This window comes from Phalacrocorax carbo, chromosome 6, assembly GCF_963921805.1.
Source record: "Phalacrocorax carbo chromosome 6, bPhaCar2.1, whole genome shotgun sequence".
In the NCBI taxonomy this organism is placed as follows: Eukaryota; Metazoa; Chordata; class Aves; order Suliformes; family Phalacrocoracidae; genus Phalacrocorax; species Phalacrocorax carbo.
In genome coordinates, this window is record NC_087518.1 from 27844113 (window position 1) to 27868371 (window position 24259).

General features: G+C 36.7%; 1 protein-coding gene across 1 annotated transcript in view; it reads left to right on the plus strand.

Moving 5' to 3' along the window:
* BRINP3 (BMP/retinoic acid inducible neural specific 3) overlaps positions 1 to 23941 on the plus strand; it is a 226205-nt gene extending 202264 nt beyond the window's left edge. Inside the window, exon 8 of the mRNA XM_064454356.1 lies at positions 22465 to 23941. Coding sequence (XP_064310426.1) covers positions 22465 to 23581 — 1117 coding nt within the window. The 3' untranslated portion in view covers positions 23582 to 23941. The remainder of the gene's footprint in view (positions 1 to 22464) is intronic.
* The last annotated feature ends 318 nt before the right edge of the window (positions 23942 to 24259 follow it).

Sequence of the window (24259 nt, forward strand, 5' to 3'; positions counted from 1 at the left end):
AAGTGATCGTGCCCCTGTACTCGGCACTGGTGAGGCCACACCTTGAATATTGTGTTCAGTTTTGGGACCCTCACTACAAGAAGGACATCAAGTTGCTGCAGTGTGTCCAGAGAAGGGCAACAAAGCTGGTGAAGGTTCTGGTGAACAGGTCTTATGAGGAGAGGTTGAGGGAAATGGGGTTGTGTTAGTCTGGAGAAAAGGAGTCTGAGGGGAGACCTTATCACTCTCTACAACTACCTGAAAGGGGGTTGTAGTGAGGTGGGTGTTGGTCTCTTCTCCCAAGTAACTTGTGGTATGACAAGAGGAAATAGCCTCAACCTGCATCAGGGAAGGTTGAGATTGGATATTAGAAAAAATTTCTTCACTGAAAGAGTGGTCAGGCATTGGAAGAGGCTGTCCAGAGAGGTGGTAAAGTCTCCATCCCTGGAGGTATTTAAAAGATGTGTAGACGCGGCACTTCAGGGCATGGTTTAGGAAGCATGGTAGTATTGGGTTGATGGTTGGACTTGATGATCCTGGAGGTCTTTTCCAACCTTAATGATTATATGATTCTACTTCAGAGAGATTAGTTTTGTCTTTTGACTGACTTCAGGTTTAATAGAAGATCTGTTAATGATGCAAGTTTTACAAAAAGGCAATTTAAAATACATCAGGCATCTACCAGACTGTTTCTTTTTTTTTCTTTTTTTTTCTTTTTTTAGGAATCTTTTTATTTTTTAAGCAGTTTTTGCCTAAAAAAAAAGAAAACTCAGAAAGAAAATAGTTCTGTCAGTGCTAAAACTAGTAAGTCCCGTTTTCCTATAAGTTAGCCTCCTGTTGTTGAATTCCCATATGAATTTATGGAATATTTGGGCTCACACTGCAACTTAATAGGATCTTCACCCTATGGACTATCTTCTTGTTTTCATGAAACCTGGAGGAACTCAATGTTTTTGATATTTCTGACCCTTTTCCAAATTTTATTGATATTAGCTGAACACTTCCAAAGCTTGTTGGCAGAAATCATGAATGATAGACAGGACTGATAGACATTACTGCTATATAAGCTTTGTTTTCTTCAGAATCCAAGTGGGAAAACATGCAACATGAAAACAAAACAAAGAAGAGTGGTTCCTTTATAGTGCCAAATGAGAAACCTTAAATGGCAATAAAGTTATCAGAAGTCCTAACACTAGAAAAAAAATTATGAGGATTTATCCTTAATGAGTATATAATCTCCAAATTAGATTTGTGCATACATATTTGAGAACTTCTCTATGTTCATATATGATGATGATGATTTTTTCCTAAAACTCCCTTGATTTTAAATTATTTATAGAGCAGAACATATATTCACTGCTTCTTCCTTTTCCTTTGAGATCTCTGTTAAATATCAGCACCATGCTCATGGACAGATTTTCATATGATGTTTTTCAACATCCAAAGAGCACCAAGGAGATTTAAGTTTGACAAGCATTTATGTGGAGATTTAGGAATAAAAAACGGAAACAGCAAACATACTGCCATGTGGGTACATAGTAACTATAACAATGCTGCAGCAAAATTACTTTTGTCTCTACAGATTCTAAGATATTTAAAGGAATGGTCCATCAAAAACAGACTTATAAGCATTTAAGAGGGAATGTAATAGACCACTTTTAAGTTGATAAAAACAAGCTTTAGAAATTATAACATCTCAAAATAAATAGACTGTTAGTTTGAATGGACAGATGAATGGGATTTTATTTTTGGTTTTAGCCAACAAATCCTCTCACAATGTAGATGATGTAGGAGCAGAATCTTAGTCTTTTTTAATATTATTTTTTGATAAAACCATCAGGGTAGAATTTGCTAAGTCAAAAATGGAACAATCATTTTGCCTATCTGTAGAAAGCTCTCTAAAGTAACAAAAAGAAAAAAAAGTACTATATATACCCAGTGAAAAATTGTGGGAAATTGAAAATTTAGCAACAGATGGCAGGAAATGGAATTTGCTGTCTTATCAGGAGAATAAAACAAAAAACAGTTGGGGTAAACTTGTTACAAGAGAAAAAAAAAACCTTGCCAAAGAAAATAGAACATTTATAGATTCTATTAAGGACAATCTGGTATTAACTGAACGGATCTTCTCAAGCCTGTAGTATGCATCCTTGTGTAAAAAATCATTTGCAAGTTATTGTTATGCTGAACAAAGCAGGTGCTCTTCATGCACTAAAATAGATTCACTGCTCAGAGCCTACACAACTCTAGTAGCAACACAGGAAAATCATGAGTAGTGTCTGAAAAAACATCTTCACAAATCATTTACATTATAGTGTATCCTGAGTAGAGAAGCTTCATATTTCTACAGATGAGCTCAATCACTCTTGTATCAAAGGTTTTGAAAACTTATACAGATGACTAGTATATTCAACATGACTCAATGCAGACTAGAATGGTCTGAAATTCTCTCTAAAACAGAGTGAGATGTGGGTAATTCATGAGCCATTTTTAGTGTAAATGAAAGAAGAACTGGTTGCAGGAAAAGACAAATAAATAAAAGATGATTCCCAGTGGATGCATACAATACAGGGAAATCTTAGGTTTAGGCGCAACCACAAATATTTGCACTTCTAAGACTTGGATGCTTTATTTCCTTGTTTGGTTTTGTTATTGTTATTGTTTTGTTTTGTTTTAAGGTTCATATTTGATGAGGAAAGGAAATGGGATGAAATATTCAATGCAGTGATAGTTCTGAGTTCACTGTGATGTGTGACCTCATATGACTCTTAGAAGTAGCTTTGGGTCTCTTTGCCCTTGGTAGAGTATAGTTTGGGGACAGAAAGTCTTATCCATTAATCATTTCTGAGAAAGATCTCTGATCAAGAAGATAAAGAATTGCAGTTATTTCCAACATCTGAACTAGTCACTGGCAAAAGAGGAAAAAGTAATCTTTTATTCATCCCCACCTATCTGATGTAAGGACAACACGCTGCTTCACCCTTCCCACAAATAAGAAAGCTGTTCCAAAATTGCTCTGGGTCTAGAACTAGAATAAGGTGTTTCTCAGCACAATGTAGGCAATATATTTTCCTCAGTATTTGCCAAGCTTCCCTAGAAAAAAGTTTGTGGACCATCTTTTCTTATTCGTTATCAACGTCCCAATGATATTTAGAGGAAAACCTGGTCACCGTTTTAAGGTGTTCATAATTAGCACTGTGTTTATGTAAGATATTGTAACTCTGTTCTCCAAAGGAATCATACATAAACGCAAAACAGAAATTAAAAAGTCATCAAGAAGAAAATAAAGAGTGCTTTCCAACATTACAAAGATGGTAATTTTCTGCAGAACAGCATGAACTGAGAAAATCTTTTTCTTTTTGATGCAACACTACTAAAGCTAGGCTTCTGCAGAGGGCTTTCATTTTTTTGTTCTTCTGTTCTTCACCTTGATTCCATTTTGTATGAAATCCAGTGGCTGTTTTCCTAAAGTTCCCTGACTAAGTCAAGATTTGTGCTTTAGCAAAGGGCATGGGAATTAGCTACCCAAGGCATCCTGTCAGAATTCAGTCAGTCTTACTTCTTTCTGCCTTCTGTTCATGTATTTGAGTACTATACTTGACTTTAGGATTACCTGAAGGATAAGTACTTTGATTTGGGGGTGGGACATTATGTCTTGGCATTACAGACATTGCTTTTAAACTAATTTTAGTGGTTTTATGTTTTACATGCTTAACAGCATTAGCTGAATACAAATTGGCTAAAAAGCGTAGTCTTTTTTTTTTTTTCCTCATGGTGGACATTGTAAAAGACCAAATATAAACTGTGTTATAGCCTATAAAACAACCTCCTTGACAACCATGCTCAACTTCAGTAGAAAGAATCAATCAAGTTGCAGATCAGCATGTACCAAAAGCAATAACCCCCTTGGCAAGCAAACAAGGCTTTCTACCACAGCAACTGAGATGAATAACCCTTTCCTCTTCTCTTTCTAATGGTTACTTTTATGCTAATATTTTCTTCATATAGAAGTTGGGAAATTGTTGTAATCCTCAACCTGCAGGACATAGCAGGATGCATTAGAGATTATGCCATAACACTTCAAGTTTCACATTTTCCCACCTGTCTCAATTATTTGATCCTGGGAAATTAAATTATTTTACAGTACCTAACAAATCCTCTATTTCTGGAGCTGAGGTTATAGATATTTCATTTGAGTTCAGGTATTCATATATGGACAGGCAGTCTATGCAGCAATTCAGTCCTATGTTAGAAATAATAACCGAAATGATTTCCATAGAAACTAAAAACAGCCAGTAAAAACTGCTAGATAGTATTAAAATAATTCAGTCGAGTTATATTTGAATAAATAAGGATAATTTGCAATATAGGTGGTATTCTTAAATATTTAAAAAATTATATCATTGAGCTGCAGCTTCTAGTCGTGCGTGTAGTTTCTCACAGGGCTACAGTTGGTATTAAAAATACTAGGACTATGTAAGTGGTTTATCATTAGTGCTTTGAAGTTAAAGGCATCCTTTTTACCATTGTCATAATTTTTTTTGAGCCAGTCCATAATGAGGTAAATTAAATAGAATAAGAGGGTAATAAGCATTCAGATAATAGTAAAGTTTGACAGAATTATATTGCAGGAAGTGGCACTGACTGTAAAAGTCCTGCCAGATATAAAGCTAGCATTCGTTTGGACGCCTTATTTCACATACAGCTTGGCTTTCTGTGAATGAGTATTTGGCTGTTAAGAGTTAACTTCAAAATAAAACAAACAAGCAACATTTGAGCAGGGTCAATTTTTCTTTAACTTTCTGGTAATGTCAATTCTAGCTGTAAGCAGCCTTGTGAAAAACACTGGATTATGTGTGGATTTGGGCTTCTCAATCCGTTTGCCAGCAGAGACTGATTGTGTTGCAGAGGCAATGTAATTACTCATCATGGTGAGAGCGTTTGTGTTGGAGCCCTGCTTGCTTTCCCAGTGACAAGCCTGCTTGCCTTTGCTGTCAATCAAAAGCGCCAGAAAACGGTAGGAGCTAGAGACGAGGGAAAAAGCATTAATGCATTGAGTGAAAGTGCCATAGTAAGCAGGCTGAAAAAGATCCCACCAAAATCTCTCTGCCCGTGTAAATTCTCCTTTAATATATATGCTAAATCGCCTTATCCACCAAAACGCATATAAAAGATACCTCTAAAACCCATGCAGATGGATTGTGCCTTGGATAAACAGGTAAAATAAAGGATTATGTTTGCCTGAGGACATTAGGGCTATTTTTGTGGCTATTCCTTGTTATTCAGTGGTATTCATTGTGCACAGTAGGAAATCCTCTGCAGGACAGAGGAAATATTAAAGATCCAAACTTGTACTTTAGCTAGTGGCTCTGCAGTTATCCACCTCCAGTCTCCATCATCCCCTCACTATATTTCTAAAACCTTTGTGAGGACATCCTACACCCTATTTCTGTTCCTTTAGTATGTTTTCCACTTAGACTGGAAACTCTTCAAGGCAAAGACTCTTGAGGCAGATTGGCATTTTCCACATGGACAATGTGTTCAGGCTTTTCCTGTTGTCACTTTTATTATAAATACAATAGAAAGTACAATAATATTTGTAGAGTGTTAAAAAGAATGGATGGAATCCTTTTAGGGACATCTTGGTAGTCCTGTTACCTTAGTAATTAACTATTTAAAAACTAGCACTATGAAATTCTTCATGTTTCATGACCTGATTCACAATCTTAGAGTTTAACCATCTTTTCTGATCTTAACTCATTAAAAGTGCAAAGGTATTGAATTACAGGAGATATACAATATTGTGCAAGGTAAAAAAAAATGAGCTATTTGTATATAGGTTCCAAGATGAATACGCATAACATCCAAATCCATCAAGGAAAAGATAGCAAGTTGCTGTACATGGCATTTCATTCTGTAATAACTGAGGACAGCATCGCACATTTCTGCAGCTTGTGCATCAATCTCCCTTCAGGTAACTCTCCAAAAATAAGCAAGCTGCTTGTAGTTCAACGTAAATTTTGTATCAGAAACCTCATTTAACAGAAGTACATTTTAACAGCTAGACATAAACATACAGTACACATGGTTTCTCTGAAGTTTTGGGTTGTGACCAGCAAGTTACACTACAATGATTCAGCAGAGCTGAATCATTTTTAAAGTCAGTCTTGTGCTGCTTCTTGTATGTAGGAAATTTATTATAATCTGTCTGTCCCAAATAAAAAAATTAAAATTTACCTCACACTATTTCCATTAATTAGAGTCATCATTATTCCCCTAATGCCATCATGACCCTTATTCCCTTGGTTCAGCTGCAGCCCTGAGACTGGGTTTGGGATGACTTTTTAGGGGATTTTTGTAGCTTTTTCATTTGGGTGGGGTTTTTTTGGTTTGGGTTGGTTTGTGGTGTTTTTTTTGTTTTCCTTTTTTTTTTTTTTTTTTTTTCAGGGGAGAGCATCTGTCCTTTCTGGAAGGGACAGATAAATCTTTCAGAGAGTGCCTAGGGTATTAAGGAGTGTGTCCTTATATATACACTCACATAGATATATATATATAGAAAGCATACTGGAGACCCTGTTAATGAGAGTTCCTCCAGAGTCTTTAGTATGCCACAGTGCTTATAATCAAAGATATTTAAAATAACTGTGTTAAGAATGTTAAATATGTCTTAAAACATATGTTGTTGTAAGCTCTGAGATGTTATATGTCACTTATCAGAAGAATATATTCTTTAAAAGGTTGGGGTTTTCTTCCCTACAAGTAAATCTTGTTTGCTCCAATCCACTTTTGGTTATTGTTAACTTTCAGAAATTCTTTGTGAAAGACAGGCTCCTTAAATTAATTCCTTCCAGCAGCAGCATGATAGTTTCGCTAGGAAGGAATTTAAAAGGGACTAAAATGTTGTGGGTTTGGTTTTGGGTTTTGTTGTGCTTTTTTCTTTTGTTTCGTTGGTTGGTTTGGGGTTTTTTTTTTAATTGTAAGGTATTCAGGAAGTTGTTCAGCATGGGGAGATTTTCTTTTTATCCTTAAGTATTATGGTGTATAAAAACATGTAATAATGAGGAGCAGATCAACTCAACAGAATGAGATCCAATATCTAGATAAATAGCGTATCAGAAGTAATACGTTCTTTCTTTGCAACAAGAGTTGTCATTTCTTCTGGGTATGATTTATAGCTGATTACCCTTCATACACTCTTCTCAGGGGGAGGGGATCTGCACACAGTCCCACTGCTACACTCCAGCATCTATGATTTACTTTAACAGCTAAAATGCTAATGCAGAAAATAAAACTATGGACAAAACAGATTACCTTAACCATGTTTTCTAAAGCAAATAAAATGTCCAGAAAAAAGAATAAAATTTTAAAAAGGGCAAATTCCAATTAGATATCTGTGAGATATCCTAACTTTGACTTTTTGAAAGTTACAAAGTATTGTACAGCAGTTAAACTTCAGCTGTGGTACATACCACAACTGCATATTTTGACATGGTTCTGCCAGAATAAATTCAGGGGGTTTATGGAGAGGTGTTACATATCCTGGCTTCTGCCACTGACATCACAATTGCTTGTGGCTCCTGTGAGTCGTAACCAGAGAGAGCTAGTTATATTGATGAGCAGAAAGTATAAAGATTTCAGCAATCTGTGAGAAGGATTATTATTGTGAATAGTGTATGTAGATTTTTTTTTTCTTGGTGGGTGAATGAGAGTTCTACAAGGTAAATCGCTTCATCTTTGTGTAATTTTATCTACTCTAAAAGAAATTTGCGTAGCTTCCTACGGTGGGACTGTGGTTCCTCTCCCTCAGTTATCTATACTAATTTTCCTTTTTTGCAGATATATGTGGAGAAAATTTTTCTTTTGTTGACCCAATCTCATCCTTTCTATCAACTTATACATTGTATTTCAGCCTGTGGGTTGGTTTGTTTGTTTAAGGAAGACAAAAATGTCAGAAGAGGTGCACTTACTAGATATTTGCTTATAAGTATTGTTATACTGTCTCCTAATTTATATTATATATATATGCAACATCTGGTCATTTATGTTAATACTTCCTCTATGACTGTTACACAAGTGACATCTTATTACAAGAATTATACATTATTAAGTGAAATATATTCTGTTTTTAAAAACAACATGATACAACATTTCTTCAGAAAATTAAGGGTGTCCTTAAAATTTATTCAGACATATCATGGCAGGAAAAGAAACCTCTTTTCTGTAACTTTTATGCTTATATTAAAACTTTAAGGGTTCACTCAAAATTATAGTTGTTTTACTTTCTGTTATTATAACATGAGAGAAAAAAAGCACACTGAGCCCAGAATTTTGTCTTATTTAATTTTTTTTACTATCATGATAAGTGAGTTATGAATACAGTTTTAATCTTTAATTAAAACTATTTATTGGGAGATCCTTGCTTTGGTGTAATATTTCTGATTCTACACAATGGAAGAAAATGACAGATTATTGCTGTTTTTATTACAGTAGCATCTAGAGGTAACTAAATTTATAATCCAAATAGGCAAACAGTAGGGAAAAAATTAAGATCATTATCAAAGGAAAAGGGCAAATGACTTGTCCATAGTCATGGTCATACAGAAAGATGGTGAAGGAGCCTGGAATAGAATCCATATTTTTCTCTACCTCCATAATTATAGCTGTAACAAATTTTGCAGGAACAGAAACAGGTTTTGGTTTTTTTTTGTAATTTCAGTTATTTGTATCTGGGAATAAGGTTGCCTAAAAGAGGAATAGAGGTCCTACCTCAAAACCAGTAGGAAATTAGGAAACTATAATGTTTTTGTATCAGTTTCACAGATGTAATCATGTACTTGCCTTTCTGGTACTGTTAGTGAGGCTATGATTTTACTTGTAGTGACAAGGTTTAATTCCAAAAAATCATACACTTGTTGGCTGATTTTTCTGTCACTAAATATCTTTCCATATCCAGATTTACCCCTCAACATGATTAAAACTTTGGATACTTTTGTCAGCACAGGTTTTTTTTTCATTTTTAGTACGGTTTAGAGCCACCCTGCCAATTACCCTATCACATGATTTTTAATCATCCTACAAAATATTTGAAAGCTTCCAGCTCAGAAATTATCTCAATCCTTTTAACTTTCTATTTTACTTCTGTTTTGAATAAAATACTCCAAGAAAATCGATGTTGCTTCCTCCTATCCTAAATACAACATTAAAACATACAATAATTTGTATGCATTTTGCAATAGTTTGTGTGATCTGCTGCATTACATATCAAGACCTTTCAGTCAAAGCTATTTTTTAAAATTAATTCTAGAACTTCCACTGCAAATGAGAGCTGCTGGTACAGTTTGTTATTGTTGCAAATGCAGTTCACAGGTATGCCTTAGACTATATTTGAACTTGTGCATTTGGCCTCAGGATGTATCCTGATAAGGGAATCCAGCTGGTCTTAGTAGCCCCTATGTCTCCCTTCCTCCTTCAGATTACATATTCAGATTAGGTTTATGCCAGCATATACAAGTATTCTGATGAAGCCCTGTCTTCATAAACATTCTATAATTGATTCATAGCTATATGTATTTTAAGATCCAAAGACACTCCTGAATTAGTTACTTTTACACTTCCATCTTAAGTTATTCAGTGGAAGATATTTTCATTTCAAAATTCCATATAATTTTCCTCCTTTTTCTAAGGCAGAGTGTTCTTTCCCTTCAGTTCATTCCTTCTTACATCTACCTTATGGGCAGTTGAATGTAGAGCAAAGAGCTTCAAGTGGCCATTGCTCAAGATATATTAATGTGAACCTCTTTCAAAGTTCATAAATCCAGCTGGGAGGGAAAGGCTAGCAATAGTTCAGGGAAACAACAATAGCAATACCCAATATCAGCACAGACTGGGAGATAAATGGATTGAAAGCAGCTCTGTGGAGAAGGACTTGGGGGTACTTGCAGATGAAAAACTAGACATGAGCCAGCAATGTGCGCCTGCAGACTAGAAAGCCCATTGTATCCTGGGCTGCATCAAGAGCAGCCAGCAGGTCGAGGGAGGTGATTATCCCCCTCTACTCCACTCGTGTGATTACCCACCTGGACTCTGCATTCAGCTCTGGGGCCCCCTAGCATAAGAAAGACATGGACCTGTTAGAGCAGGTCTAGAGGAGTGCCCTGAAAATGATCAGAGGCTGGAGCACTTCTATGAAGAAAGGGTGAGGGACTTGGGGTTGTTTAGCCTGAAGAAGAGAAGACTCCAGGGAAACATTATTGTGGCCTTCCCGTACTTCAAGGGAGCTTATAAAACAGACTATTTAGTAGGGCCTGTTGCGATAGGACAAGGGGTAAGGGTTTTAAACTGAAAGAGGATAGATTCAGGCTAGATATAAGGAAGAAATTTTTAACAATGAGGGTGGTGAAACACTGGAACAGGTTGCCTGGAGAAGTTGTGGGTGTCCCATCCCTGGAAGTTGTCAGGGTGAGGTTGGACAGGACTCTGAGCAGCCTGATCTAGTGGAAGATGCCCTTGTCCATGGCAGAGGGTCAGACTGGATGGTCTTTAAAGGTCTTTTCCAACCTAAACCATTCTATGATTCTGTGATTGTGTACAGTTTTGTATGTGGCATTATCATGACTTTATTTTGCCTATCTCTGTAAAAGTGGTGTGGGGGTGTCTACTTGCAGTTTGTCCAATGTTACAACACTTTCTCAGTTTTCCATCACACACAAAAAACCTGATAATGTTACAGTAAGGTTGGCTGTTAATTTTGTAATGTCTTAACGGGGCATATTAATCTGTCACTGAAGGATCTAGATAAGCTTTTTATAACTTCATAATTTTTTTATAACTACACTTTAATATCTACCTGGAAAAGTTCACCTAAAATTCCACTAAATTAATGGATAATCTGTGGCCCAAGATGAGTTTTGCACTCATTTAACACAACAAACACAAGTACACACACGTAGAGATACATAACAGGTGAGTAGCTTCAAGAAGTAAGCATGGGGTTTTTTGTTTTGTTTTGTTTTCCTTTTTTTAAAAAATTTGGTTCTCTTTTGTTGCTGGGGTTTTTTGGTTTTTTTTGGGGTGTTTTTTTTTTTTTTGTCAGTTGGTTGGTTTTGGGGTATTTTTTTGTGTGTGACATCTTTCTTCCCCCTATACATGAAAACTTTTAGTTTTCCTAACAGCTCTGATTCCTTTAATTCTGCTTTTGACACCATTAATTAATTTGACTGGTATTTCCTTTGTCTCTGCTGTGCTATGGATCATTATTTAGTAAAATCTCTCAAATCTTGTCTCTGATTTGAACCTCCTTAAATAAATAGCTGGTACTACAAAACAGTTTGATTCCTATTTCATTATAGCACAGTGGTCATTATGGTTATAGCTGCATCAAAAAATTGTGGGTGTGTTATCTTAAAATGTTTTTTCTATATCTATCCTTTGGTGTATTTGTGGTGGAAGTGTTTCATACTAAAAAACATTACTATGAGAATTAAAAGGATGAAACATCAGTGTAGTTAAAGCTACAAATATTTGTAAAGAAATTCATAACAGGGTAACTAGAAATACCCTCTGAAATATTTAATATTTTAATGTCAAAATATTGTTTAGTCTGGAATATCACATATCTCGTGGCAGTTTTGTTCTAGCAGGTGCAATAGGTTTACACCATTTAATATAGGGGTTTAATTCCTCTAGTACTCATAACGCAAAGACTATCTGGAATTTAAGTGACATACATTATTGGTTTTAAAATATAGATTATCAGCCTTAAGAAGGGGAGGGAGGGGCAACAGCTGAAGATTCGTAGCATAAGGGCTGGAAGATCTGCAAAGGTTCTCCTTAAACATGATTAACAGGGGATGACAAGGTATTTTACTTCCACAAATCAATGTAGATTCAGTTTAGATTGTTATTAATCCCACCAACATAATCCCAGAATCAGCCTCCTGGTTCATCCAGTCCCTTTCCTGTAGTATAGCCACCATAGAAACATGTCACACCAAACCAGATTTCTTTAGTTACTCCATTCACTTCTATGCTGAAAGAAATTTTAGCATATGGAATCAACATTTCCATAAAAATTTCATATCTAATTAATATCCTTTCTGTGTATACTAACAAGGGATTTTTAGCAAAGGGATGCCTGTAGGCAGAGGCTTTTCTTTCCTTAATATACATTTAGAAAAGTATCATATTCTTTCTCTAATTCACAGTGTTCTTACCTTTTTTTTCACCATAGTGTACATAGCTAGCTCAGACCTTTAGATCAGTTTTAAGTATTTGGCCTAGGTGCGGACAGCTGTGAAACTGTAAGATGTGAAGTAAGAACAGCTGCACGGTTCCTGTTTATCATCTTTTTGAGTAGGATTTGCAGCTGTCATTTAGAGTGTCACTGACATACCTGTAACATGAATCATAGTGAAATAATTTCAGGCATGTTAATTTGAGTGGTGGTTATAGTTAAAGTGATGTTTTAATTTTGTGAGGCTGAATAAAGTAAAAAAGTTCATTCTTCTAATCACTCACTGGCCTTCTGGTGATTGTACAGTCGCTAGTTTTATCCTGATTCCCAGAAGAAAAGTGCATTCACATGAAGACCATTATCAAATTTAGTAACAGTTAATATTCTTGTTATGAATCACAGAACAGAAACAAAGTATTTGGAGTCTTATTTGTCCTTCCCAAGAGGTGATCCCACAAGATCAAGAGTAGGACATTTTAGAGATGCCTGTAAGTGCATTTGGTGTCGATGTTTCTGTCTTACAGATTTATACTGGACTCAGCCTCCAAAGGAGGGAAAAATAGGTAATGGGTATTTTATTGCCTATAATTTCTTGTTAAATTGTATTCATTTTTTTACTTAGCATCTGCCTCACTAAGTACTCATCATCTGCTACTGAGCCATCTGATGTACAACAGATGCTAAGCACTTAGTGAGGTAGAGAAGGAGGTAAAAGTGTCGTATCATGATTAAATACTTGCTACAGCTATTATATAAGGTGACCACATTGCTTTGCTCCTATATTGTTACACTGTATTGAACAAGAGTAAGCACATGTTTTGGATTAAACTTGTAACTGTTATTGTTCAAATAAATTAATTGTTTTTTAAAGTAAAGTTATTTCATAGCCAAAAAAATACTGCAAAATGTTTTAAATACACTTTAGCATTAAGAATTAGACAGTATTTCATAATGAGGTAACTAAGTGCAACTTCATGAAGAATTATTTCACCTACCAAAACACTTAAGATTTATATCCCTCATTAAGACGATTCTCAGCAGAAACTTGGCTGATGTTAACTGACACATTAACTTCTATAGGATTATCCTATTTTTTATCATGCTTGTGTAAATTCAAGATTATATGGCAGGCTTTCTTTTCCCTGTAAGTGTTCTAGCCAAAAGCATGGTAGCCAACTGCTTAGTGCATCCTATGCACCAGGTTTACCCACAAAAGTCTTATCACCCAGCAACAGCAGCCTGATCATCTTGTAGTGTAGTAGAAAAAAGCATTGAACGTAAGAAGGTGGAGCTGGAGCTGTACCAAACCACAATTAATTAACAATCTGTTTCCCAGTAAATTTTAAGAATTGAGAAATTTGTGGAATATTGCCACACACAACTAAGTATATTCATATTGATGTGTATTGATCAAACAAATTAAATAGGGGTGGAGGGACTTGTTCACCCACACAAGAGATGTGGTTCACATGACTAGAAACTTTGCAGTCACATGTGAGACTGAAACCTAAGAATAGTGGAGAGCCAGTTTAGGGGCCTTAACTAAAGTGTAAGAGTATGTGATTTGTTTGGGTTATCTGGCTCTGTGTTCTACTCTGCATGAGTCAGAGCAGAGGCTTGATGGGCTACTTCCTATACAGACAACAGGTATTCAACTAACCAGACAGTCAATAATATTTATATTTTAATAGAAATTCCACCCTGGACCTAGCACTTCTTTTGCCAACATGTGCTGCTTTTGAAAGGTTGATCTCAATCACTCAATAAACAGAAAAGTGTTAAAAAATTCTAAAGAATTTCCAGGGACCTCTAAATAAATATATAATTTGATAAGAAGTATCCTATATTTATCAAGTACTTTATTTCATTAAATTAAAAATTATTTCTAAAGCAAAGTTGTTATTTCAAGTGTATGATTCACAAAAACTAGCTTTTGATTACAGTTTATCATATAATTTTACGTGATGGTGAAGGACAGATATTTCAGATATTCCCTTTTGATTTCAAGCTCATTGAAATAACTAGGAAGATTCTTGCTGGTTTCACCAGGTTTGGAGGTCAGAAGTTCTCTATCTCAATGTTTGGAAAAATAACACATAAGGCCAGTAAATATAATTCAAATAATAATGTTTACAGTGTCATTAAAAGAATACTTGGAGAGATCTTTCAACCCTCCCTCAGAAGCTAATTGTCTTAGTTTATTTATTAACTTCTATAAACAAGAAGTTACTTCTCAAGATAAGCAGCCTTTGTCACTAGTATCCCATTAACACAATGAGAATAAAAATGTTTAAGTAAAACTGATTAAAGGTAAAAGAACACTGGGAATATGTACAGAACAATGTGGTAAGAAAAGAAGTACCAACAATTTATTACACCTGAAAAGAAGAATAAAAGTATACTAAATTTTGAGCAAAGACTTTTATTAACTTTAATCTGGAATTAAGGACCTTAAAGTTAGGGATTCAGATTCTGTCCCTATCAAATTAAACAGTTTTTCTTAGTGACTTCTCTAGACCTCACATATCAACCCAACTTTGGAAAAAAAATGAAATAGTAGGAAAATACAATGATGTCCTATGACAGAGTTAATAAACATTTTTCTTTCTGGCATCAGACTAAGGAGTGGATCTTGAATATGTCAAATGGTGAATAATGAAAGAAAAGAATTAGTAGTGGTATACTCAGGTTTGCACAGATGTTGTGGTTTAACACGGCAAGCAGCTAAACACCACACAGCCTTTTGGTCACTGCCTCCCTGCCCTGCAGTGGGATGAGGGAAAAGAACAGGGGGGAAAAAAAAAAAAAGTAAAATTCATGGGCTGAGATAAAGACAGTTTAAAAGGACAGAATAGGAAGGGAAAATAATAATAATAATAATAACAACAACAACAACAACAATAATAAAAAAATATACAAAGTGATGCATAATGCAATTGCTCACCACCTGCCGACCAGTGCCCAGCCCATTCCCAAGCCACAGTTGTTGCCCCTTGGCCAACTCCCACCAGTTTGAACATGATGTCACAAGGTATGGAATATCCCTTTGGCCAGTTTGGGTCAGCTGTCCTGGCTGTGCCCCCTCCCAGCTTCTTGCGGGCAGGGCATGAAAAGCTGGAAAGTCCTTGACTAGTGTAAGTGTTACTTAGCAACAACTAAAACATTAGTATATTGTCAACATTATGCTCATCCTAAAGCCAAAACACAGCACTGTACCAGCTACCAGGAAGAAAATTAACTCTATCGCAGCCAAAACCAGGACAACAGAGTACATAGACAACCAAGCACTAGTTCTGCCAATTAACTTAAAAAATTAAATAATAATTCTGGCTAATAGAGTAGAAAAAAGAAACCTAATGGATGGGAACAAGCAATAACTGACATTGCCTGAATCATATGTGAAGGAAATAATTACCTGGAAGAAAAGTGAGCTTTTGTTTGTCTCATGTGAAGTGCACTGGGCTTCAAAATATGTTCCCACCCTCTGCCATTGTCTGAAGGCAATGGCAAAATTATCTAACAGAAAAAAGAAAACTGGATCCTTTTACAATCCAAAAAGATATTCAACTGATGTTTTGATTTTCCTTGAACAGTTTTTTATTTTAATGTCTTCAGAACTACATGGCGTAATATAAGAATAAATACTGAATTGGAATGTTATTCAGTTGTGTGAAGTTTTCTGTCAACTTGTGGCCAAGGTCTTTGTGGAAGATGTTATGCAGTTTAATGGTCTTGATTGGTCTTGTATAACAAGCTCAGGAAAAGTAGCAAAGTCTTGGATGGCTTATACATTATCCAGGAAGAAAAGTTCTTTTTCTCCCTAGGTATTAGATACTCACCCTACTTCAAATTGCAATAAACACTGAGGAAGGACAGAACCTTAAAACATGAAGTTGTAGAAGTACATAAAAATCTCTAAAGCAGTATAGTTATGTACTGATTTTAATACTTCTAATAATATTTTTTGTAATTCTCTCAAAAAATTTACCTACAAGTAAAATGAAAATAGAATCATAGAATCATAGAATGATTTAAGTCATAATGGACCTCTGCAAGTCATCTGCCCAAACCAAGGTCACCTTCAAAGTGTGGTCAGGGGCTTGAAACACCTCTAGTGATGGCAATTCCAGATCTCACTCATCAACTTCTTATAGTGTTTGGCCAGCCTCGCAATGAAGAATTTTTCCTATTCTTTAATCAAAATTGCTTTGTTACAGCTTTTGCACACTGTTTCTTGTCCTTTTACTAGTCTAGGCCCACCTTCCACCTTCTCTATGTCATTCCAGAAGGTATTTGGAGACAGCATTTAGATCCTCCTTTAATCTTATGTTCCTCAGCCTAAAATCCAGTTCCTTCAGGCTCTCCTCATATGTTATGTGCTCCAGCCCTCTGAACACCTTGATGGCCCTTTAATGGACTTGCTCCAGTGTGTTGATAACTCTCTTGTACAGATGATTTACATCCAGACACAATGTCCAAGATGCCATTTTGCAAGTACCAAACATGTGGGAGTATTTGCTGCCCTTGTCCTGTTGGGACTACTAATGCACTTTGTCTTCTCTGCCACACAACAATAGTCCTAGCTCATGTTCAGCTGTTCAGCTTCATACCTGTTAGGATATCAGGTGTTTTCCCATAAAGCTGTTTTCTAGGTGGTATGCCCAGCCTGAACTGTTGCATAGGGTTTTTCTGGTTCCAGGTGCAGGACTTTGCATTTCTCTGCCTTGAATCAGATATTGTTAGATAATAGGAAGGCAAAGAAGACACTAAATACATTAACCATTTCTGTTGCCAGGTATCATTCCTCCTTCAGCAACAGGACTTTATTTCCCTCAGTCTGACTCTTGCCAAAAAAGTACATGTAGAAGTTCTTTTTGTTATCACTCACGGTGCTCGCTCGTTTCAAAACAGGCTGAATTTTGAAATATCATGTAATTTAATTACTGTATGTCCAGGCCATGTTTCTGTAGTTCTCCCAAGTAGCCTAGCCCAACTTTCAACTTAGGTAAACTTGGTATTTGAGCTCAGACAGGAGTTCCTCGTGCATCGAAGTCAGTCTCCTGCTGTGCCTGCTCAACTTCCTGCACATCCAAATAGACTACCATGCTATAAGGACATCTTTCTTGAAGACCAACCACATCACCTGTTCTCCTTTTTAGGACAGCCTTACCTAGTACCCAACCTACTAATGTCCTGAACAAGATAAAAGCTGCTCTCCTGAAGACTAGGAAAACTATTCTGTTACTTGCCTGCCTCACTTTCTTCAGGAGTTTTTACTTGACCATCCTACAGTTAGTGTAGCCAAGGCTGCCATCGGCTTTCACATCCTCAGCCAGTTCTTCCCTATTTGTGAGTAGCGGCACCACCACCATCTCTGCTGGGATTGTTAAAATCTCCCATGAAGGCCAGGACCTGTGGTCATGTTGCTTCCTCCAGTTGGTTAAGGAAGGCTTCATCCACTTCCTTTTCTTCATCTTCTAGTCTGTAATAGATTCTGACCACAGCCTCCCTGTTGCTGGCCTCTCCTCTGATTCCAGAGCTTCAGATCCCGACCAGTTCATTGTTCATTCAATAGCAAAGTTTTAGTTCAAAGTACTCCTTTGTGTTGAGTGCAGCTATCACCACTGCCCACCTGTTCTTACTAAAGAGTCCCTATTCATCCATCACAAGCACCCCAAGCTAATACCACCACATCTCTATAATCCCAATGAAGTCATAGCATTGAACCTAACCACAGCTTCCATCTGTTTCCCACAGTTTACATCTGTGTCTAGACACTTGAAATGGGTCCCTTGTAGTACCACTTTCTGGTGGGAGTGTTTTTCCCAGAGGCTTTTTTCCCTAGCCCCCTTGTTGACTCCAGCCCCAAGCTCACATAGCTTGAAGCTCTTCTCACAAGGTCAGCAAGTGTGTTGCTTAAGATGTCACACATTATTTCTGTTAGATCCCATCTATCCCCAGCTGCCATCCATCCTCAAAGAGGATCCAGTGGCTGTAAAAGCCTAAGCCCTGCCTAGCTGACTGTACCAGCTATTATTCAGCCAGGTGTTGACCTGCAGGAGGCATCTGCTTCTAACCAAGCCTTTCTCCTTGAATGCAGGGTCCAGAACTGTGAATGATCTTTTATTTCTAGGAGAAAAAGAAAGCTTTCAGAATGACATTCCAGTGAGAATTTATGTAATTAAGGATAAGTAGCTTAAATTAAGTGGGTATTGCTGACATTTTATGTATTTTCACTTAATTTACTTGAGTAAAAGCAATAAATTTACAAAGAATATTCCTTAATGACAACTTAAAAAAAACCCCTTTGAGTAAGGCAGTTGATTTTATTTTTTGAAAAAGAATTTATGTTTGTAAACTGATCAAAGACAAACAAGTATACGTAGAACTTCTTGAAACCTTTCTGGTTAAAATCAGGTAAAAAAATCAAAATAAGGTAAAAAGTATTAGGTTATTGTTTTGAACTTTACTTGGAATAAGGAGAAAACCTCCTTCTCTCTAAAGTTCTACTCCTTACAACTGCTCATGATCAAAGATATAGTCATTTTAATAATCTAAATACTAAGTTATAAACTGATAACTAAGTTTTAGAAAGTAAACAATTATGCAGCTATGTAATTTCATGCAGACTTTTTGACTGTTTCTTCTATCCTTTACCAAAAAAAAAGAAGGAAGATTGGCTCATAAAAAGTAAAAATACTAAAAAAGTGAAATTAAAGATTTTGTTTCTCATAATAATAGAAATAGTAGATTTGATCATTAATAAGGAACAAAAGGTTTAAAGACTGTGTGGCTGGAGAAGTGAGTAACCCAAACCTTATCAACTCTTCCCAGTAAATAAATTTTGTTGGTTTAAATAGGCTTATTCCAACAATAGAATATTCTCCTCTTCCAACAGTGTCATCTTGCTCACCAGGTCTCCCTTTTCCAATCATCAACGTGGACTGAGAGAATTCCTTTCCTGCTTTCCCAGCTCCCTTCTCTTCATCAGTCCATGGTAATGCCACAGTATCCCTTTCTTTCTTTGCCTGGTACACCCTGCATTCCAGATACTTGTTCCATCTAACCATGCTCAGGTGTGTATGCACAGGAGAATTAATCCCCTTCTTTCCCCAGAAGCTCCTCTATAAGAAAAAAACAATGTGCAGAACATTATTTGACTTATTTCAATGCCAAATAATAAGCAGAATAATAAATAATAATATATTAAAAAAAAAAAAGACCAAACTAATCCTATCCACTAGATCTAACAGGAAGAAAGGGTAGATGAAGCAGAATAGGGATCAAATTAAAGCTGCAAATTATCTCACCCTATGTGGTGGGTTTACCTAGGCTGGCTGCCAGATGCCTGCCCACCCACCCAGCTACTCTTTCACTCACCTTGTTCAACAGAAGGTGGGAAGAAATAAAATAAATAAGCTTGTGGTTTGGGATAAGAACAGGTGTCTGGAACCAGCTGGAACTGTCTGGAACCAGCTGTGTCTGGTATGGGGCAGCTCCTGGCCTCTTCTCACAGAGGGCACTCCTGTGCCCGCTCGTCCACTGTCAAAACCTTGCCAGTGACACCCAATACACCTCAATAAAGCAATATTAAAAAATTCACTCATTAAAATCTGTCAGAATGTATGAAAAATTATGTTCCAAAAATTCATAGCTGGTGTGTAGTTTAAAGCTAACTGTGCCTGAACTCATAGACAGGCTAAATGCTTAGCCTCCAAGCCATGCAGAAATTTCTTGTACATAGTACACAATGCCAAATCCAAGCTACTAATCTCTGCTGAAAAACTAACATAGTCGTGTGGCTCTGTTTGGCTCTGCAGCTCAGGCATAGGTAGCTTTCTTCTGATTAGAACATATGCAAACATGTCATTAGATGCTACAAACTATGTAGCGCAGTTGATGTTTTCTGTGAGAGACCCAAGCAGATTTAGTGTCTGTGGTTGACACTGTGATACATAGAAAGTTATAACAGTAAGTCTTCAAATTTTTATCCTCTACTGAGATTAATTCAAAACCACAGCTGTAAACTGAGAGTTGGTCTGTGCAAAATGAGGTTATATACTCCTAGTATATAACAAAGGCATTTTCAAAGGCATGGACTTCTGCTTATAAGAGAAGTGGAAGACGATGCTAAAATTCACATTTATAAACTGGCGCAATATCATTTGTTGAATGTGCTTGACCTTGATGCAGTAGTCATGTGGTACCAACTGGTAGTAACAGTACAAGCAGAAAACTTGGAGATTAAAAACCAAATGACATATTCTTGAAATCTGCCCAGTTTATCTGTCCAAGGTAACAAATCAAAGTAAGGTACAAACTTTATGAAGGTTATTGTGAAGCAAATGGCATAACCCAAAGATCTAAGGAAAGTAAAAACCCCAGACTTCTATATCTTACATCCAGCAGCCTTTGGAACTCAGTATCAGTTCTTAAATAAGCACAGAGAGCCATAAGGAGTTAGGGAAAAGCTGTAATGAGACCTTTGAAAGGTTAGTTTCACTCCTTTGGACAAAGATCATCTCTGTTTTGATTGCTGTGATGCTTTATGGGGCTAATAGCAATAAGATAGACCATGTGAGACATAGCCTGACTGCAAAGTTCATCCCATAATGGGAAATAGGGTCATAACACACCTGAACTGCAGTTCCTGTGAGCTGCCAGGGCAAGCTCAGTAGGTACAGATTACTATCAAAACAACCCAGAAAAAGTAAATGGGAACATCCTATTCCACCTGAGAGAGCAATAGCTTTAATGTTCTAGTCAGTTTTGGAGTAACTTTTATATTGTGGCATTGACCTTGCTTGTAGAACGGTCTTCATGATTTTTAAACAGGAGATGAAGCAATAAACTTGTGAAAATATTTTTGCTTAATGCTGACTTTTAAATAAGCACAAAGAAGAATGGTGTTAAGGCATTTATGTAATGGGTGTTACTATATTTATTTATACATCTAGAAAACACCAATAGATTCTATGTATATAAAAATACCCAACCCAAACCAACCAAGATTCCTGTCCCTAACCAAAGAAAGAGAAAGGAAAAAGATTTTAAAAAGTCACCAGGGTATACAGTGATGTAATTTGACTGATCTTTATTTTCATATTTCTAAAGAATCAGACTTTGAGATGCCATAGATTTTTAGTTTTAAGATATAGTCAGAAAAACAACAACAACAAAAGATTTCTGAACCATTCAATGCTTGAGACAAATCCACATGTGACTTAAAAAGTAACTTAGCAGTAATTGAGGCTTTTGCATTTTCTCTTTGAAACAATGCAATAAAAAGGGAAGAAACCATACAACCATTGTCATTCATGGGACAACAATAGAACCGACTCCGCAGCAGCCAAAACAAGTTCTTTAAACTGTGGATTGCTAAGATTAATAAGAACTGAAAAATACGAAGAAAGAAAGTAATTTTTCTCTTGACTATTTCCATGTAACTCTGTTGTTCCTATTGTCTTTCTTCAAGAGACTGTGCCTCATTAGCCTACACTGTTGGTTTCAGTATCTGTTTTCCCAGTGTGATGTAGCACATTAACTGTTGCTTCTAGGGAAACCAAAATGAGATGACAAGAAGGACATTAAAGTGATCTTTTAATTTTGTCTCCAAAGATGAAAAGTAAACACAGCATGCTCATACCTGGTTTCCTGTAGGGATGTTGTTGTGCTGGAAGTCATCTGAAGAATCAAGACTGGATCTATTTTAGTGGGGTGCGGGGTCCTATTTGCTCTTCCAGGAAAGAATTTTGGCTCACTGTCTGTGAATCAAAGCAGCTCCAGCCACTAAGAAGAAATTTTGCAAGCTTACAAAAATCTTCATAAAGAAATAGAGAGATAGTACAGAGTTATACACACATATACATACAAAACACCTCCCTGATCAAACAGTATGAGGAAAAATAATCCTAAATGTTTAGGGTTACAAGATGTTAATCTCAAGACAAATACAGAAAAATGGCTCTTTGTCAGGCTTCCTTGACAGAAATACAGAGAAAGCAAATACATGAATCAAATGCCTCTGTTGTGCCTATAAGTTTATGTGAAAACTTTTCTTTTGTGGTTTTGCATTGTTAAAATGCAGTTTATACATGTATTTATCTGACAGGAGATGCTGTCATCTGATTTTAGTGCCTTAATCTGCTACTAAATACAGCTTTATTTTTCTCTTTCTAAAAAAAACCAACAAGGTTGTATTTATTGTGCACAGGTCTCTCTTTGTGTTAAAATAAGTTTTTTTAACATTGCAGATCTTCCAAGTATTGGCTCAACCGCATCCAGTCCTTTCTCTACTGCAATGAAAATGGCCTCCTAGGAAGCTTTTCTGAAGATACCCACACATGCACCTGCCCTAATGACCAAGTTGCCTGCCACGGGTTCCTTCCCTGCACGGTTGGAGATGGCTCTGCATGCTTGAGCTGTGCTCCTGACAATCGCACCCGCTGTGGGAGCTGCAATGCCGGCTACATGCTGAGCCAAGGGCTTTGCAAGCCTGAAGTGGCAGAATCAACAGAGCACTACATTGGGTTTGAGACTGACCTTCAGGACCTGGAAATGAAGTATTTATTGCAGAAGACGGACCGGAGAATTGAGGTCCATGCCATTTTCATCAGCAACGACATGCGCCTCAACAGCTGGTTTGATCCTTCTTGGCGCAAGCGGATGCTCCTTACTCTTAAGAGTAACAAGTACAAGTCTAGCCTAGTCCATATGATACTGGGCCTCTCTCTTCAAATTTGCCTAACTAAAAACAGCACCTTAGAGCCCGTTCTTGCTGTTTATGTCAATCCTTTTGGGGGCAGCCACTCTGAGAGCTGGTTTATGCCTGTGAATGAAAATAATTTCCCAGACTGGGAGCGGACTAAACTGGACTTACCCCTTCAGTGTTATAACTGGACACTGACTCTGGGCAACAAGTGGAAGACATTTTTTGAAACCGTACACATTTATTTGAGGAGTCGAATAAAGTCAAATGGTCCAAATGGCAATGAGAGCATCTACTATGAACCCCTGGAATTTATTGATCCCTCAAGAAATCTGGGCTACATGAAAATCAATAACATCCAAGTGTTTGGCTACAGCATGCACTTTGACCCAGAAGCAATTCGAGACTTGATTTTGCAGCTGGACTACCCCTATACTCAGGGATCACAGGACTCAGCACTTTTGCAGTTGTTAGAGATACGGGATCGTGTAAATAAACTCTCTCCACCTGGTCAACGTCGTCTAGACCTCTTCTCTTGCTTGCTCCGTCATAGACTCAAACTGTCTACCAGTGAAGTGGTGAGGATTCAATCTGCTTTGCAGGCCTTTAATGCCAAATTGCCAAACACAGTGGATTATGATACAACCAAATTATGTAGTTAACCATAAATGTGAAGCACAACACAAAACCTTGAAGGAGTTTTTACAGTGCTTTTGTGGAACAGTTTATGTTTGGAAGAGTAAATTTAAATTGTTTTTCAATATCTGTCTTATATCAGTCAATACTGTTGGATGGCAATTTACACACATGAACTTGCTGAAAATGAATATATTATACCTGCAGTTTTGGTTTATGAATTAAATAAATACTGACACCAGGCTAGAAGACATTCTACTTTTTACAATAAATTTCATTTGTAATTTTATATGTTCCGTGGCAATGCTTTTGTGCATTACATCCTCTAGAGGGAACATAGAAGGATACCAATAAAATTTTGTAGCTGAACAGTTATTAAAAAGAAATGCTGTGGGATCCTTTTTTCTTACACAAAAGTAGTAATGTTCATACACTTTTGTGTGTGTTGAACACAGGAGGTGTAGGTAAAGAGAAGATAGTGACTCAAGATTTTAACAGAAACTGTAGAAAAGTCAAGGAATATTTTAGTCTTGGGATGCGGATCTAAATGTTCATGCTGAGCTGAAGTGACAACTGTAGTGATGCTTTACTTGCTACACTTGAGACTTTCTTAAGGCATGTCCTTTTGAAGGTACTTAACATGACATACAGACTCCCAGAGTGGTAATATTGAGTGTTTTAGGATGGACAGGAGGTTAGTGTTG